This window comes from Vombatus ursinus, unplaced genomic scaffold (assembly GCF_900497805.2).
Source record: "Vombatus ursinus unplaced genomic scaffold, bare-nosed wombat genome assembly UNPS02014812.1, whole genome shotgun sequence".
Classification (NCBI taxonomy): Eukaryota; Metazoa; Chordata; class Mammalia; order Diprotodontia; family Vombatidae; genus Vombatus; species Vombatus ursinus.
In genome coordinates this window covers 16,491,048-16,510,508 of record NW_020954590.1, presented here as the reverse complement: position 1 = coordinate 16,510,508, position 19,461 = coordinate 16,491,048, and the positions used below count along the sequence as shown (strand labels likewise).

Here is a 19,461-nt window from a genome sequence, read left to right as displayed (position 1 = left end):
CTCATTTTACAGTTAAGGAAACTGAGGCAAACAGAAGTTACATGACTTGCCCAAGGTCACACAGCTGGGAAATGTTTGAGGCTAGATTTGAACTCAGGTCTTCCTGACTCCAGGCTCAGTTCCCTATTACCAACATTCTTCTGGACATAGGGATAACCATAAGTACCATCAAAATATGTATAGTTTAAAAGATATTTAAGTAGATGGCTATCTACTTATCCATAAGACTATCCTCCTAATAGTTTTACAAACCCTAATTTAGTTTATTTCCACTTAAAAATAAGTTTACTCAGTGACTGATGTCTTATGTATAAGAGTAAAATATTTTTCTTTTTTCAGTAGATAAGTGCAGGTTTTAAGGTTAAAATCTTTTTTGTCAAATGTATTTATGTTTTAGGCTAAATGTAACTCACACTTCCATGGGGGATAATGAACTTCAAAGAAACAACAATACAGTTTTTCTTTGGTTAGAATTTAAGGGAAAGTCTTATATCCTTCGGTTTTTCCTTTCTTAGAAAATTGATGAATGGGTAGGCTGAGTAGGTACAATTTGTCACAAAGAATCCTGGCACTGGCTGAGTCTCTAGAACTTTGTCATCATGCTTCACAGTTTAAGTTTGCAAACTCTTTCCTCAGCCTTGTTAATTTATTTAAATTGAAGTTCTAATAACTGTTGGGAATTTAACTTGCCTTGATAAGTGCCTATATGCTTATCTACTCTACTTTTTTGGATCATTTGTCAAGATGTAAATGCCATGTAGATCCCCCCCCCTTTTCCTTTCTTTTTTTCCCTTTCTATATGTGTAATATTTTCAAGAAATAGAGAAAAGGTTGACAGTTGGAGCCTTTATGTTCATGTGAATGATTAGACAGAATTTGAAGGAGTTTCAGTTTTCAAAGAACTAAAATAAAATCAGAATCCTAGTATTCACCATTTCATAAAAGCCTTTTTACAATTTAGAAAATCACCTTAGCCACTGGATAGTCATATTCCTTTCATTGTGAATGGACAAGGATTAATGTAACACCTTCCTCCTCCATTTGTTCTGTGGCTCCTTTCATTTCAAAGATACCACTGATTTAACCAGACAGTTTTTCTCTTTGATGAAACTCCACATGAAGAAGTAAAGATTAGGTTATTTTCTTTTCAAAAATGATTTAATAGGGTGCCTCTTTTAAATATGGAACTCTTATTATGTACTTAAATATGTGTTTAAAAACAGTTAAACATAGTGTCCATTTAGCAGAAATGTTTGCAAGAGACAAAGTGAAGAAATTAAATATTGGAGACACTATCTCATCTAATAAAAGGTAGTTAGAAATGGGGATAAGAATATCTGGAATTATAGAGATTAATGAGAAAATATTTTTTTGGTTACAAAAATTATACTTACATCCACTTTTTGAGAATTTAACTATCAAATAGCGACTTGAAATGACCAGTTCAGTACTGTGTATTCCTATCTCCACCAATTACATTATAAGTAGGGTATGTTCAAATAAAAAAATAATTCAGTTATGCTCTCTTGAAACAAAATCTCTTTAATAGGATATGGAGCAACTTTTAGGATAGTACATAAATAACTTCACACAACAGTATAGGACAGGATGTGTAGTCTCTAAATACTTTATTCAAATTAAACTATTGGAGAAATTTAGTTAAGACAATTGCCCAGAGTAGAATTTTGTATTGCCTGAGGCAGGACTCAAACTTAAGTCTTGCTAATTGCAAGTGGCAAGTGACAAAATGGGCAATCGAAGCTGTATTTGTAAAGTTCTTGAACTTTATGTATAGGTAGGTCCTAAGTACTTTACAAATGTTACAGCTTTAACTTCCCATTTTGTCACTTGTAACTTGGAATTAAGAAGACTTGAATTTAAATCCTGCCTCAGACATTTGCTAGGTGGTGTGACCCTAGGGCAAGACACTTAGCCTCTGAGCCTCAATTCCCTCATCAGTAAAAATGAAAGTTGGAAGTAGATGGTCACAGATCCCTTTCTATGATCCTAAAACAGTATTGTTGTTTTGTAAACATGCTTGGATTTTTCTCTCGCTTTGTCATTTGATCCATGTAATCTGAACTAGATGATAAATATTTGTGAAAAAATAAGACTAGTCTCTGAAAAGTAACAAAAGACTAGATGGCAAAGATAGGTGGTATTCTGGACTGAAATACACTTTTTTCTTTAGCTATCATAGTTAAAAAAAAACAAAAACTGCAAAAGTCTATCCCAAAATTATTTTGAAAGAGCTTATTAGTATAGAGCTTTTTTAAAAAAGTTATTTATCATGATGGTAAAAGCACTAGATTAAGAGTTTAAAGGTAAAAATAAATATTTATGTACCATAATAGTTTTTCACCCATTTTAATAGCTTTCTATTTAGATTTATTCTTTTCTTCTGAAGAGGTTCTTATAAATATTTAATTTTTTGCTTCCTCATCTTCTAACTACAAAAATAATACTCAGCATGGACAAAAATAGGGGCTGTTATGAATTAAAAGAACTTGCTATTAATTAGTTAATCAACAAGCACTTAATAAGTGCATACTATATCCCAGGAATTGGAGAAGAAAATGGCAAACCACTCCAGTATTTTGCCAAGAAAACCCCAAATGGGGTCACAAAGAGTCAAACACGACTTAAAATGACTAACGATGTGCCAGGAGCTATTCTAGAAGCTAGGGAATAATCAAGATAAAAGTGTTGGTTTTTTTTAAATCCCTGCCCTTAAAGAATACCAACCATACCTAATTCCAGTCATTTTAAAGACTAGTAGATTACTGTTTGCTTTGGGACACAAAGGCCAAAACAACAAAAATGAAGGACAAGAAAATATTTTCTGATCCAATCATGGATCAAAGTTGTGAAACTTTACATTTTTCAAAAGGCAAAGTCAATGGGGAAATTTTTTTTTTATGTTTAGGCCTAAGGATATTTTTAGTCAAGCATGGGGCATGTACCCATATTACCAGGTACTTCAGAAGCTGAGCCTAGTGGGTCTCTTGGTTTCTGAGCTTCTGTGGGCTAGGCCTTTTGGGTGTACATACTAAGTTCAACATTGGTATAGTGATGCCCTTTGGAGTTTGAGAGTTGGGGGAGGATTGGTGAGAATAAGTTTTGTGAGGAGGGGCAAAGTGCCCCAAGTAGTGCTGATCAGTAGAGGGATTGGGCCTGTGAATAGCACCTGCACTTCTATCCTAGATAAGGTAGGGAGACCTAGATTTTAAATAGTGATAATAATGATAAATAAGATTTTGTAGAAAAAAGTGCTTATAAGCTCCTTTATAAAACACAGACTTAATCTACCATATAGGGCAGCTAAAATTATTTCATTCTTCTTGTTCTACTTGAAACGTAAGATACTGTCATTTGTTAGCACACTAGATACAAAGTAAACTTCTTTTTAAAATGTTATTTTAAATAGCACTTTTTATATACAATATAAACATATATATAGCACTTTTATAGCATTATTTCAAACTCAAATTTTAAATTGATCATTAAGTAGTTATTAATGACCATTGTTCCAGGTACCATGCTAGGTGCTAGCAATCTAGAAAATACAAAGACTGAAAGATTCCCTACTCAAGATGAGTGTGTTAATGTCACATATGTATTGTTCTCTTTTAATTTTCTAAATCTACTTCTTGTTTGCTTGCCCGCTTACAGTGCTGAGACAAGGACTGGCATTCAGTCAGATCTACCGTTTTTCCTTGTCTGATGGCACTCTCGTTGCTGCCCAAACGAAGAGCAAGCTCATTCGTTCCCAGACTACTAATGAACCTCAGCTTGTAATATCCTTGCATATGCTTCACAGGTAATCTTTGTTCTAAGAATTGCCCTTCCTTCCCAAGTTAATGAGAGGTGTTGCAAAGAAGAAAGTCGTCTTAGTGCTTGTCTAGTTTAATAGACACATCTGCTGATCAGCACCATAGCGTAACAAAGTAAAATTCAATTGTTAAAATATTTAATTTATATCAGGAATATCTTTCCACGCTTGCTGTCACGGATTTCTTTTTACCTTAAAGTCTTCACTTTTGCATTTGTCTTCTTAATTTTATTTTTTACTAAGATGTTGAGTATTTTCCATCCACTTCAGTAAAAGAATACCTATACTGATGAAATTGGGGCTCTTTTGAAGTCCTAAAGTGTTCCTTTAATCCACCTAAAGGAACTTGACCCACAGAAATTGACATGAGTACCTGTTAAATTAGAGAAAGAAATTTCTCCAATTCACAGTTGGATAACAGGCGAAGCAGTATATTGAAGCAGACAGTGTTGGTACTGCTTTCTGTATGCTTGCACCAACAAATTCCCAATTAACATTCATAGAAAGGACATTCTGAAGGAATTTCATGGCATTGGCTCTTAACCCAAGGGATTATAAACACTTCATAGTCTAAATCGAAAGTTAAAAGAATGGACCTTAATATTACAGACTCTTCTAGAAACAAAAACATTACTCACATTCCAGCCTACATAGATTTCTTTGTGTGTGTTAGAAAGCTTTTTGGGAAGCTATGAGAAGGTACATAATGTAGTATCATTAAAGGGTCCTGCTCTGATTCTCAATTATTTGTTTTTTATTTAAGAAAAAATTTTATTCAGGAAATCCTTTTTACCAGCTAACAATAAATCCAGTGTAAAACTGAAAACATTTTAAAGTGATTACAGATGTGCCAAATTGCACACACCTAAACGAAAACTACTGTTTGACAATTTGTGAGATGTGTTTTATTTCGATTGGTGAACACATTTGGTTACTCAAGCAGGGCTGCCAAAGCTTTAAATACAGGCTCTGGAGTTTAAGAAACTATCTAGCTTAGAAAACCTGCTTGTGAGACAAGTGGGGGAGGATTGAAGGCTGTCTAAGGCAGTGGGGAGAACTTGCAAAATGAACTTTTCTTTGTGAAGCGCACTTTCCATGTTGTCTGTCTGTCGCACTCAAGCTTTGACTTGTGCAGGGGGAAAAATGTTCAGAATTAGGTATTGACTATATAGTCTCATTCTGAACATGTTTTCAGTAGCTTTCTTGGCTCTAGCACTTGGAAGGGTTTGGTTTTCTACCGCCTCAGGGCCAAGGTTTTTTGTTGGTTTGGTTTTTTTTTTTGTTTTTTTTTTTGAAATCTGCTTTTTGCCATGAGCCTAATGGTCAAACACCAGAGAAATCTCTAAGCTAATGTATATCTCTTCTGAAGAATTAGAATTTCTAACAAATAGCTGGGTATAATTGTACTGTAAAATGTATATTTGTTTGGGTCATTTTTAAATTATTGATGATAGCCTGTTTAATGAGAGAAATATATAATGTAAGTGTGTAAACTTTTGGCTATTTTATATAATGTCTGCGATTTAATATAGATGGTTGTTTCATTCTCTCTCTGTTCCCTTCAAGGTGTTAAACCACAGACATATTAGTTCTACTGAAAAATGTAGCTATTGGTCCCATATTCTACATGTTCACTCATGTTGATAATTGTAGGTGGCTTTCATCAAAAGCATCATCTTGTCTTTTAAATGTTAGCCTGTTCTTTTCATGGGAAAAAAAAAACCTACATCATTTTAAAACATAATTAATAATAACCTGCTAGATATGTTTTTTCCTTTTAACTAATATGTTGTATCTTTGCTCATTATACAGAGAGCAGAACGTGTGTGTAATGAATCAGGATCTGACTGGACAAGCTATGGGGAAACCATTGAACCCAATTAGCTCTAGCAGCCCTGCCCATCAGGCCATGTGCAGTGGGAACCCAGGTCAGGACATGACCATCAGTAGCAATATAAATTTTGCCATAAATGGCCCAAAGGAACAAATGGGCATGCCGGTGGGCAGGTTTGGTGGTTCAGGGGGAATGAACCATGTGTCAAGCATGCAGGCATCGACTCCTCAGGGTAGTAACTATGCACTCAAAATGAATAGTCCCTCACAAAGCAGCCCTGGTATGAATCCAGGACAGCCAAACTCTATGCTTTCACCAAGGCATCGTATGAGCCCTGGAGTGGCAGGAAGTCCTCGAATCCCACCCAGTCAGTTTTCCCCAGCAGGAAGCTTACATTCACCTGTGGGCGTTTGCAGCAGCACAGGAAATAGCCATAGTTATACCAACAGTTCCCTAAATGCACTACAAGCCCTCAGTGAGGGGCATGGAGTCTCTTTAGGGTCATCGTTGGCTTCACCTGACCTAAAAATGGGTAATTTGCAAAATTCCCCTGTGAATATGAATCCTCCTTCACTAAGTAAAATGGGAAGCCTGGACTCTAAAGATTGCTTTGGACTTTATGGGGAGCCATCTGAAGGTACAACTGGACAAGCGGAGAGCAGCTGCCATTCTGGAGAACAGAAAGAAAATAGTGATACCAATATACCCCAAGTTGTCAGTGGTGAAAGGTCTGATGGACAGAACAGACTGCATGACAGCAAAGGACAGACAAAGCTCTTGCAGCTCTTGACCACCAAGTCTGATCAAATGGAGCCTTCACCTCTGTCAGGCTCCATAGGAGAAACTAATAAGGACTCCACAGGTGTCTTGGCTGGTTCTGTATCAACACATGGAACCTCACTCAAGGAGAAGCATAAAATTTTGCACAGACTTTTGCAGGACAGCAGTTCTCCTGTGGACTTAGCAAAGCTTACAGCAGAAGCCACAGGTAAAGAGCTGAACCAAGAGTCCAGCAGCACAGGTCCTGGTTCAGAAGTGACTATCAAACAGGAACCAGTGAGCCCCAAGAAGAAAGAGAATGCACTACTTCGATATTTGCTAGACAAAGATGATACTAAAGATATTGGTTTACCAGAAATAACCCCAAAACTTGAGCGACTGGACAGTAAAACAGATCCTGCCAGTAGCACAAAATTGATAGCTATGAAAACAGAGAAGGAAGAGATGACTTTTGAGCCTAATGAACAGGTAAGGCTTCTCAAAGAAGAGTTTTTAATATTTGTCCTAAATGTTATGATTCGGTTTTAAGATGTTCTTTCTACAGTGATGATACAAATGTCATTTGGTTGAACAGTTATTAAGGTTAGCCTTTTCACCCATCTGATCTTGATGGCATGAGGAACAGCTAGTACAAAGGTACAGAGATGGGACATGCATGGAGTGTTTTGTATGAGAAAGTACAAGAACAAGAGCAAGATTATCCGGGACCACTGGGGAGGAACGTGATGGAAGAATACTGGAAAAATAGGAGGCCAGGTTACAAAGAGTTTTCAGTGCCAAAAACCCTAGAGATAATAAGAGTGCCACTAGAGTGGATTTGGGAATAGTGGGAGTGAAGTGCAACAATCCTTTTGGGAAAGTGTGTGAAGGATAAATAGAAGCAAAGAGATCTATTAGGAGGCTGTTACAATATCACAGGTGATAGATGATTAGAACATGAACTAGAATGGTAGCTTTGTGATTAGAGATCAAGAGAACTTTGTAAAATCAAAACATTGTAGACATAGAAATAATAAGGTTTGGCAAACTGATTGGGTATGTAGAATGACTAAGAAAGAGGCAATGAGGATAATACAGAGATTGCAGCTGGGAGGATAGTGTTACCTTTGGTGGTAAGAGGCAGGCTTAGAAGAGGAATGAGTGGGGGAAAGTGAGGATTGATAGTGAATTGGGTTGGGGACATATTGAGTTGTCATACTTGTGAGACATCCCACTGGAAATATTCCATTGGGCATTTTTGGTGATGCAGGATAGGAGCTCTGGAGAAAGATTAGAAAGGGATCTATAGACCTGTCATCTGAATATATAGAATCATCTCTGTAGAAATGATAAATTTATGTGTGGGACTTAATGAGATCACCAACTATAGAAGTATATTTTAAAAAAGAGAAGAGAGTCCTGGAAAAAATCTTAGGGGATATCAGTAGTTAAGAGGCATGATAGGGATGATGATCCTACAAAAGAGTCTAAGAAGATATGGTCATAAAGATAGGAGGAAAACCAAGGGAGAGAAGTATCATGAAAACTCAGAGAAGAGGGAAGAGCCAGCAGTGTTAAATGATGGGGAGTCAAAGTATTGAGAAAAGTCCTATAGATTTGACAATTACAAGATCATTGGTGACTAGGAGAGAGCAAGGTCAGTTGAGCGATAAATTTGGAAGCCAAACTGCAGGGAGTGTAAAAGAGAGTAAGAGTGAAAGTAAAGACGTAGATTGTTGACAGCTTTTTCAAGGAATTTGTCTGAGAGAAGAGAGGTATGGGATGATATTTGGCAAGGAAGGTTTATTTAGTTTTTCTTAAAGTTTATAGGCAGCAGGTAAGGAACTGGTAGATAGGGAGAGGTTGAAGCCCACAGAGAAGGAATGATATTGGAGACAGTGTAGTGGAGAATCAGAAGGGGACAGGATCAAGGGTACATATTAAAGGCATCAGCCTTTGTGAGAAAGCTACCTCTTCTTCAGAGGCTGCAAAAAAGGAGACGAGAGTTGGGGGTTGAAGTGTAAAAGGAGGTGTGTGGTGAGAAGGAGGCAAAGAATGAACTCAGGGCAGATGGCCCTAGTGTCCACAATGAAATACAAGGCAAACTTCAGGTGAAAGGCTAGGGGAAGAGGAGGTGTTTTTGGAGGTGTGAGGAGCAAAGAGAAGATTTGGAACAGCAGTTATGTTGAGTGAGGTAGATACTCAATTACTTGATGACAAGTAAGTGTTGCATTGCTAAAGCTTATTCCTTACATCATTCATGATAAACTTTTAAAAACAGTGAGTTGTTTAATTAGAGAATTATATACTAAGGCTACCTATAAATTATTGGTACAATACGTTTACATGCAAAACTAAATGAGAGGATTTGATTAACTGTTTTATGGTGTTGAAAGCTGTAATCTCTGAAAAAGTAGCCAAAGTGATGCCATTCAAAATCATCTTCCTGCAGTGCTCTGAGAGGATAATAACACCACAGGAAAAAGTAAACCATTTAATGTTTTTCTTTATTTAAAAAAATAGGTTAGCACTACAATAATGACCTTGGCACAGGGTATTTCCTGGGGAATTAATGACTGGCTGGGGTTGATGATCCAAGACTTCACCCTGCACCATCAGCTCTCCCTGCTGGTCATTAATCCCTATAAATTGCCCCTTCAAATCCTCCTTAAGTCCTGATTGGTTAAGAATTGTATAGTGGTGTTTAGCTATTTTATAGTATAACCTTACTACTACGTAAATGTTTTCAATAATTTGTTTTTAGAATTTACTTTGCATAAGGGTATTTCAGTCTTTTTTCATACTAGATGGGGTGTAGAGAAGAGAATATAAGCTTCATAGCCTGACTATAACCTTAAATCACTGCCCCCAGGGTTTCATAACTCTGCTTTGTCAGCAGAATGTAAGCCATAGGCACTTTTCAGATTGAAAGCAATAATCATGGAAGCAGAGGCCAAACATGCTATTAGAGCTTTGTACCATCCCACAGTTTCAGGCACTCACAGCAAAGCATTTTCTTAGAGTTTTTTTATTTCTTTCACTTTGATAAGTCTTGACAGTTGCTGCCATTCCTGTGGGGTAACTATAGTTTTTCAGACCTACATATACTTCAGGAAAGCAACTGAGCCAGATTATACTAATTTCTTCAGTGATTAATCTTTAAACTTAGATATTAGTATAGTTTTCTCTACAGCTAATATTCTGAACCCCATAAATATAGCTAGACTGGAAGTAATGACTGAGAGTCACACTCTCAGTGGAAAGTTAATAGTGAGAATTGACAGAATTAATAGATGAACTGAAGTGCAAAACCATATGAATAAAAATGGCTTCACTAGAATGTATGGGAGAGCAAGACTATGATGACTCATAAGGCCTATGGCAATGTAGTGCCTCCTTCCATGAATAAAATTTATTTTTACATTGAGCTCAGTGGTCCGGAGGGTTTCCAGGATAAGGGAAGCGTAATAGTGTTGTATTTAAATGTTTAAATGTATACTTACTCTAAGTTTCAGGCAAAAAACTAGTTTTCTTAGTTGAGGGGAAAAAAGAAAAATTTTTAAATGTCTTAAAGATGCATGTAGTTTCTAATTGTTTTATGTTTCTAATAATATTATACATAAGTATAAGCTATCCCTGCCCACAAGGATTTTACATTCTAAAGGAGGAAGACAATATGGATGAAGAGGTTAAGGATGGTAATCAAAGTAGAGGCAGCATGGGGTGGTAATGGCCTCAGTACTGTTGTGGAGGCCTTGTTCGAGGGAAGTTTATAATAAAAGTTCTTCTCTCAGATTAAGACCATAGGTCTGTTTCTCCCATTCTGCTTCCCACGTTCACCTCTCTTATATGCTACATTCTGTGTCTCATTTTAACTTACATAGAGCAAATCCCTCGTGAGACTGTACATGAAGAGTTTCTTGTTATTTTGATGGAGAAAGAGGAGCCATTAAGTTTTTGAGTATGTGGGTATGTGTGCACATGCGCTAGTGCAAGCACACACACCTGGACACTTAACTTTTCCTGAAGAGGAAGTATTCTGATGTGTGCCATCATACTAAAAATAGCATTCTTGTACTAGGTAGAGTACTTAAACAACATGTCCTTTTACAGGGTTTTGAAACTCACAGGAAACATTTGTTAAATAGCAAAAACTATTTCCAGTGTATTTGCCTACTGAACATTCTCTTTATTAGTCTGTTTTTACAATGAAATGTGACTGAACTCCATTAAGTTCATGTGTTAGCAATTTTAATAGAGGAAGAATTAGAAAAAAAAAAAAGGAGAATGAATTTTTTCGCATAAGTTGGCCACATTCAAAATGTTACTATCCTAAATTTTTCGCTAAGAAAATAGGAAGTTCTAGGTGTATCATTTAGACAAATATTGATTTGAGTAAGACTGTGTTAAAATTATCTTTATGTTAAAATTTGCTTTGAAAGACTGTTTTTGCAATTCATCCCCTTGGTATATGTGCTATTAAAATTGAGAATTCTCTTTACTTTCAAAGTAAATTTACTTTACTTCACTGCACTTTCATAATTGAAGCTATTTTGACATGAATTAGCTGCCAATTTAAAATGTTTATACAAAACATCACCGGGGGAAGAAAAAACCCAGAGTTATATATTACCTGTAATAGTAAATCTCATTTTTAACTTTTCAGGTTGTGAACTTAGCATAATTTCTGTCCGTAAATTATAATCCCTAAAGAAGCTATTTATATACTTATTTATTTTTTGAGGTGTAGCAGCTAGAGTGCTACATGAGTTTTCTTTCATAACTCTAAATATGATTCCATTATTTCTAGAAATATGTAGAGTTGACTCAAAGTTGAACTGGCTTAGTAGACTCAATCTTAAAATAGCAAATGTACCATGTAAACTTATTAAAAATTTTACTTGATTATAACTATTCTATTTTAGGAGTATAAATATTTCTATAATTATCCAGAAGCAAATGTTTCATTTTATTTATTAAAATCATTTAGAAGGCAATGGAAGAAAAAACTATGGAACTCATATTAAAACCATCTAAATTTGTTAAAGTATGCAAACTTATCTGTTGATCTATCATTTAGGCTTGTTAAATTAAGAAATAGATTATAGAGGAAGGGTGTTGAATTCCATCATTAGTTTTTGAAGTTGGAATAGACATCTATCCAGAGTAGTTTTGATCTAATCCTTTTTGTGTATAATGATGTGGGAAAGGGTAGCTCCAGCATTCATTTACTTGATACATTAAAACTGTCCTTGAGGATGGAGGAAGAAATGAAAGAAAGAAGGAAGGAAAAAAGAAAATGTTCATTGAGTGCTTATGATAAGCTTTGTTATTATTTTTTTGTTGTTATTGACATGAAAGTGATCATGTAGGAATGTTTCTGCTCCTTAATACTGCAGAACTTTCTCAGGGTGCAAATTATTACGTCTCCCTCCTCAGTGTAAGCTTGAACAAGAGCATTTATTAATATATTATGTGTATAATTTGGAAAATTATATTAGAACTATGTAAATCTCTAAAAATTGCTTATAAAGGAACTTCTGTATAATCTTTATTACTAATCTTATAGCTTACAGTTGGGATACAATAGAAATTTATAGTGTCCTCGAGAAAAATCTCAATTACCAGTTAATGAAAGTAAATGGATTCCTTAAACATAATGTAGCTTATACAGGTCTTAGAGTTTATCCAGAATGTATTGAATATAAGTCCTATTTAGAAAGCACTAACTGATGGACAGATTCATTACCACAAGAAGTTGGATCATCTCTGTAATTGTACCTTTCACTTTGCCTTACCACCCCTGCTTGTATTCTTTGTCGTCACTGGCACCTCCAATCCCTTTACCTTTTGATTCTTTCCCAGACCATTACCCCTGCATTGGCTGCACTCTCCTCCCTTCCCCACCTTAACCCCTTGATGAACTACTTTAACACTGTACTGTTCTCTTCTCTCATGTCTCCTTGATCCCTTCTCCTGTCACCAATCTTGCCCTGACAAACCTTAACCTCAGATTACTCTACCTCCACCTGTCGCATCTGCTGCCTTCTGTCTTTTTCATGTACTAGTGAACAAAGCTGTTGAAAAAAAAAATCACAAAAATGTGCTGACTTGGTCCACTACAAATTTATGTTACTTAATCTCAGTTAGGTCTTTAATGCAGCAAGGCAATCTTCATGTCCTTAATTGACTCATTTCATCCTTCTTTAAGCCCCCCCCCCCCCACCAAGAACCTTGCCTCGTGTTTCAGAAGAAACTGAAATCATTTTCCCAAAAGCTGTCTTTTCTCCCATCATCATTTTGTATCACTCAGGTGCCTTCTTCCACTATCTCCTCCATTGTCCCTGTCTTATATGAAGAGATGGCCTTTCTTTTGGCAAGGCCAACGGAATACCCCCTCTATCATCACTGCTTTCTTACTAATCTTAAGTCTCTTCCTGTTGGACTTGCAAAGATGCCTATTCTTTATTATTTTTTTTTTTTTTAGTGAGGCAATCAGGGTTAAGTACCTTGCCCAGGGTCACACAGCTAGTACGGTCAAGTGTTTGGTCTGAGGCTGGATTTGAACTCGGGTCCTCCTGACTTCAAGGCCGGTGCTCTATCCACTGCGCCACCTAGCTGCCCCGATGCCTATCCTTTAAAAACAAAGACAAAACAAAACCCTGAATCCATCCATCACTACTAGCTGTCGTCCCATTTTTCTCTTCCTTTTTGTGGCTCTTCCTTGAGAAGACTCTGCAGTTGGTGCCTCTGCAGAGTTTCCTTTTTTTTCTCATTCTCTTCTTGCTCCCTGCAGTCTGCTTTCTGACTTCATTATTCAAACTAATCTATGTTCTCCCTCTCTCCCTGAAGCAATCAATGATCTCTTTATCACAAATCTAATGACCTTTTCTTAGCATTCATCCTTCTTGACCCCTTTTCAGCTTTTAACACTGTTGATTGCCTGTTCTCTTTGGTACTCTTGTCTCTCTAGGCTTTTGTAACACTATACTCCCTCCTGATTGTCCTCCTACATCTTAGTCTCTTTTGCTGGATCTTTATCCAAGTTACTCCTGTCTCCACGCAACTGCCTTTTGGACGTGTTGAATTGAACTCTATCTTTTCCCCCCAACCCTCCCCTCTTCTTAACCTTCCTATTACTGTATAGGCTATCACCATCCTCCCAGTCACCCAGGCTCACAACTCAGGTGTTATCCTTGAATCTTTCTCACACTCCTCATCCCCAGGGAATCCAATCTGTTGTCAATTCCCATCCTTTATACTTTGACATCTCTTGTAGATTCTCATCCCTACCCCCATCCCCACCCCCAGACACTGCCACCACCCTCATTACCTCATACCTAGACTGTTGGCAATGTCTCTGTTCAGTCCAGTCTATCCTCCACTCAGTTGTCCAAGTGATCTTGAATCATGGATCTGCCTCTGCCCCTGACCCTCCTTGCTGTTCTTTGTACAAGAATCTCTAACTCCCTTTTGTCATTTGAAACTGAAAGCACAAGTAGAAAGTGCCACTAGAACTGAAAAAAAAAATGTTCAGCTAGTAACCTTGAAGGCAGTGTAATTACTCAGATAACAAAATAATGTCTTTCTTTTGGTGTAAAATATTGAAAAAACTGCAATTAAAAAATATTTTCTTTGGTGAAAAAGTTAGAAAAAAATTTTAATTAAAAGAATATTGGATTAGTATTTTCTCTAACATATCAACCTTAGGAAATAGTTTTAAAATCACTACATTTTAAAGTGGATAAACTAAATCAATAACGATGATAATTTCCCTCTTCATGTCAGAGGGTTAGTCAGAGTTAATGAGGGGTGGAAGTGGAACTTCAGTTCCTCTTATATCCAGGCAAGGTGATCAGTCCTCCCTGCCTTAAGGAGCTTACATTTTATTGGGAAGGCATAACATGTATGGGAAGAGCACTATTAACAGGCCTTGTGTTGGCTCTTGAGCTCGACCTTAAAGAAATCAGTGGATTATAAGGGGCAAAAGTAAGAAAAGAAAACGTTCTAGGCTAGGGGTTATTTTGTGCAAGGATATGGAGTCAGACAATGAAAAAAAAATTTTTTAAAGAAATAAAATCTAGCTTCTTCAGCTATAAACTAATTATATAGAATTACTTCTCTAAAATATAACTGCAATATTAAAATCTCCCCCCACTCCAAATAAATAAAAGCACTTAAAATTAACAAAATCTTTACAGATTTTACTCAAAGCATTATTACCTTCTTACTAAGATTTAATTAGTGAAAACACATTTTTTAAATGTTCATCCCTCAAACTTTAAAACAAATTTTTCACCAGATTTGACATGTTGTGTAGGCTTCTTGTGTTGAAGCAAGTTTATTATGCATTTCCTCTTATTCCACATAAGTCGTTTTCATTTAGATTCTTTGAAAATGTACAAGATATATTTTCATTTAATTCTATTGACTAAATAAAAAGTACGTACAACTTTATATAGAATGGGTTATTGGCAGTTGGGAACAGGAAAGGCTTCATGTGGTGGGTAGTTCTTGAGCTGAGTTTTAAATGTAGTGAAGTCTAAGCATGGGAGACAGCAGTGCAGAAAAACTGGGAAGAAGGGTGATAGAAAGCCATGTTTGTCCAGCAAAAAGTCAGGTATTCTAGATTGTAGAGTTTGAGAAGTATAGTAATGAACAGTGAGGCTGGAAAGGTATTTGGAGGCCAAGTTGTAAGGGGCTTTAAAAGCCAAACAAAGGAATGTGGGTTTTATCCTGGAGTTGACAGGGAGCCACTGGAGTTTATTGAGGAGGAGAGGGGATATGGTCAGATTTGTACTTGAGGAAAATCACCTGGGTTGGGTGTGTAGGATGGAGTAAAGAGAAACTTGAGGAAGTCAGATAAGTTAGGAGGTTATTAGTCCAGGGCGAGTATGAGAGCTTGAATTAAAGTGGTGGTAGTATGAGACTGACAGGACAGTCCAATTAGGAAATTCAGTGCATTATTTATATTGGTCAGCTTACTCATTCTTGGGTATGAAAGATGTGGAGGTAAAAATGGCAAGATTTGGCAGCTGATTGGACAGGTGTGGTGACAGTGAGGAACTGAGGCCCAGACTACAACACTGGATGACTGCTGCTTTGTCCAGAACTTATGACAGAAATGGGAGGGTTCTAAAGGTAAATTGGAAGTGCTGAATTTAAGATGCTTCTGTGAACATCCAGTTTGATTGACCAGCAGGCAGTAAGTGATGAGGAATTGGCACTTAGGAAAAAACTTAAGAGATACAAATGTAGATCAGGAGGTTATCAGCTTGATAATTTAACTTTCGGCGTTGATATGTTCATCTAGTGAAAGAGCATAAAAAAAGTAGATAAATAAAGCATTTAAGTGCTTAGTATATTTCAGACACTGTGTTAAGCATTAGAGATAGAAATGCAAGCAAGTTCTTTTTAGATTTAAAGCTTTTAATGGGGGGAAGACCCATATAGAGGGGCAGTGGAAAATGAGGGAAAGGTGGGATTGTGTGATGTGGAAGTGGCGTAGAGGTCCTGAGCCCTGGAAAGGAAAGACTCTTGGGTAACACCCACAGTTAGGAGGGCATGATATGGTTGGTGATCCAGCAGAGGAGCCTTGAGAAGGAATGATCAGACAGGTCAGAGCAGAACCAAGAGAGAATAGTGTGCGAAAACCTATGAAAGAGAAAGTATTCAGAAGGGAGTATTTCATCTTTAGGCACAAATGTTTTGGAGTGTACTCTCAATACATTATATATATAAATCTGAATCCTTTGTGTGTCTATTCTTTGTGGGTGGGTGTATATTTTATAGTACTGTCGTGGGTTTTTTTGGAGTGGTATTGGATAAATTCTGCTGATTGTTAATACAGCCTGGCAGTGAGCTGGACAACTTAGAAGAGATTTTGGATGATTTGCAAAACAGTCAATTACCACAGCTTTTCCCAGACACACGGCCAGGTGCCCCGGCTGGATCAGTTGACAAGCAAGCCATCATCAATGACCTCATGCAACTCACAGCTGAAAACAGCCCTGTTGCACCTGTTGGAGCCCAGAAACCAGCATTGCGGATTTCACAAAGCAGTGAGTTTGGTCAATCTCTGTTCAAGCTGAGAAATTTACATACCATCATCATCAGAAATAGTTATGGCAAGAGTGCTCTTAGGATTATGAAGACTTAGTTGTCTCAGATTTCTTATGATCAGACAGCACCATCTACTGTGCTTAATCATTAAAAACAGCAATTTTAAATTAGTTCTAGTTAATAGTATTCATCTCTTCAGGGATGAAGGAAGGAAGAATTAAATTCACCAATATAAATAAGCTACTGAATTTTCTAGTTAGACTATCTAAATTAAATCATTTATGAGATATTTATCAGATCTCTAGTTCACTTTATGCTACATTGACAAAATCTTTAAAAGTTAAAATTTATTTTTATGTTATATTTTGTTATGTTTATGTTTTTATGTTACATATTTTTATGTAACATTGTATGTTATGTTATCACTGATTGATAGTGACTAAAACCATCAGAATTGAAGATGGAGGAGCTGGTCATGTTGAACTGAATGAGTGAAATATTTTCATTAAAAATAAAATTCCTGTCTAAAACATTTAATTTATAATGTTTTCCTAAATTAAAATAATTAGCTTACAATTAGAAACCCATTCTTGGATTGGTTTTTATATATTATATAACCTTTATATAAATCTAAATTACTTGGCAAAGTAAGTATCCATACGAATTTTTTCTCATCTGTTTAATCTAAAATCTGAAATATTCTGTTCCTATGTAAAATTTTTTTAGTTTCCTTGAGATTCTGAAGAGCTTAGCTTTATATGACTATGTTAAGAATGACAAGGGCCAGAATTCATAGACAGGTGATAGATAACGTCAGTGTATCACTGTATTGTTGTACTGTGTAAACTTGATACCTTTATCCCTACAACTACATATTGACAAGGAGCCATGTAGTTATACTCCATGGGTGGGCGAGCAGGATACCAGATTACAACTACCAGGTAGGTTATTTGAAAGTTTCACTTACTCAAGTGAAACCTGATTATTTCTGAAAAGAAAAATTTATGGTTCCTATCACCTTCTGGAGAACTGGGGAACCATGGCATCTTTTTTTTTTTTTTTTTTTTTGACTAGCAGGTCATAAGAATTTCAGGGCGAAAGATCTAGAGAAATGCCCAAAAAAATGAACTTAAGGATAGTTTTTTTGAGTAGTTTGTAGTCGTTTAATAGAAAGGGAAATAAAGGACTGCAAGAAATCATTATTCTGGGAACTTCCGGCCTCTTCTATACACATAAGAAGTACTGTACATATGTTAAAGCAGTAATTAACTAAAGAACAATAGAAAGAAGTGAACCGTTCTCATTTCACAAATAGTGAAACCATGCTTACACATTAATAACTTATTTTCTCAACACTGATTATTGTAAAAATTCTATTTGTACTAATGGTTGTTAATAATGCATAGCCTCCTTTATCATAATATTCCTGAATATTATGAAGTAGTTCAGTTAATTTTGTGAATTCTGATAGCCAAACTCTCACATTTATATGCCACCCTGAATTATCAGGCATTGCCGTCCATACTGAGCCAATAAATCAAACTGTTGGCAGATCACTAGCAAACTCTGTGAGAAAATGCAGTACTATGCCAAATATAGTACTTTCCACATAATAAACACCTAATGAATGCTTGATAGTTAACTAGACAAATATTTTCAGATTAAACCTTGAAATTAATTAATATTGTGACTGAATTCAATGAATTAAATGGCATTTCATCTCACTATTTCTTTTAGTAAGCCAATTAAAGTCTAAATCCTTTGTATGTTTTCAACCCAGTGATAGCCATGTATCATTTAAAGTCATTCCTTTAGATGCCAGGTTAAAAAACTCTTATATACCAAATTTGTAGGCATTTAAGATTTAGACTTATGTTACGGGGGTGTGTGTGTGTGTGTGAAACTCTACTATGTAATCATTACACTAATAATGAGAAAGGCAGCAAACATCATTATTTCATCATAGAGATTTAACATTTAGAGAAAATAATGGTAAGTAAAGCTTCTCTGTCATCAAATATACATACTTTCACCACTCTCTGGAAATTAGGGAAGTAAGATTATCATAGATAAGCTCTACTTTTTGGCACTGTGTGTATGTTTTTGGTCTGTTATCTGTTGTTACAGAAGGTTTTGTCTAATCCATTCCTATAACTGTCATTTTTCATTATCTTATTTTAACTTCAATTTTATTTGTTTTCTCCTTAGCTTTTAATAACCCACGACCAGGACAACTGGGCAGGTTATTGCCAAACCAGAATTTACCACTTGACATCACATTGCAAAGCCCAACAAGTGCTGGAACATTCCCACCAATAAGAAACAGTAGTCCATATTCAGTGATACCTCAGCCAGGAATGATGGGTAATCAAGGGATGATAGGAAACCAAGGAAATTTAGGGAACAGTAGTACAGGTAAGGATTTAAATGCACTATTTTTTTCACTGAATTACTTAACTTACTGGTTATGGCATCATGTTCTACATTAAATGTATTTCTTTTTAATTTAAATGAATTCTTCATAAAGATTTTTAACAGTCATACATACTTGAACAGCCAGAAAATCTCTCGAATTTCTAAGAATGGTGGTTAAAAGGTAAAAAGTAAACTATTATTAACTGATCATTTTTGCTGTATTTGACATTTTAATGGAATCTCTAATCAATACTATAATTTTTAATCCCATAACCTGAATATAATTGCTTCCTATCCATTACAGTTAAAATTCTAGAAGGTTTTTTTTTAAGACAATTGGGGTTAAGTGACTTGCCCAGGGTCACACAGCTAGTAAGTGTCAAGTGTTTGATCTGAGGCCAGATTTGAACTCAGGTTCTCCTGACTTCAGGGCCGGTGCTCTATCAACTGCGCCACCTAGCCGCTCCAAGAAGATTATTTTCAAATGGTAGTTCTCGGACCCTATGTGAAACTAACAGACAATGGCTTGTTCCCAGTGAATGACTGTGACATCCCTAAA

General features: G+C 36.1%; 1 protein-coding gene across 4 annotated transcripts in view; it reads left to right on the top strand.

The window, feature by feature from the left end:
• Positions 1–19,461, top strand: part of LOC114053889 (nuclear receptor coactivator 2) — a 75,529-nt gene that overhangs the window by 10,830 nt on the left and 45,238 nt on the right. For all 4 annotated transcript variants that reach the window (XM_027876999.1, XM_027876998.1, XM_027877000.1 and 1 more), the window contains exons 6-9: positions 3,673–3,820; positions 5,645–6,914; positions 16,276–16,486; positions 18,696–18,902. In XM_027876999.1, the coding sequence (XP_027732800.1) occupies positions 3,673–3,820; positions 5,645–6,914; positions 16,276–16,486; positions 18,696–18,902 (1,836 nt within the window). The remainder of the gene's footprint in view (positions 1–3,672; positions 3,821–5,644; positions 6,915–16,275; positions 16,487–18,695; positions 18,903–19,461) is intronic.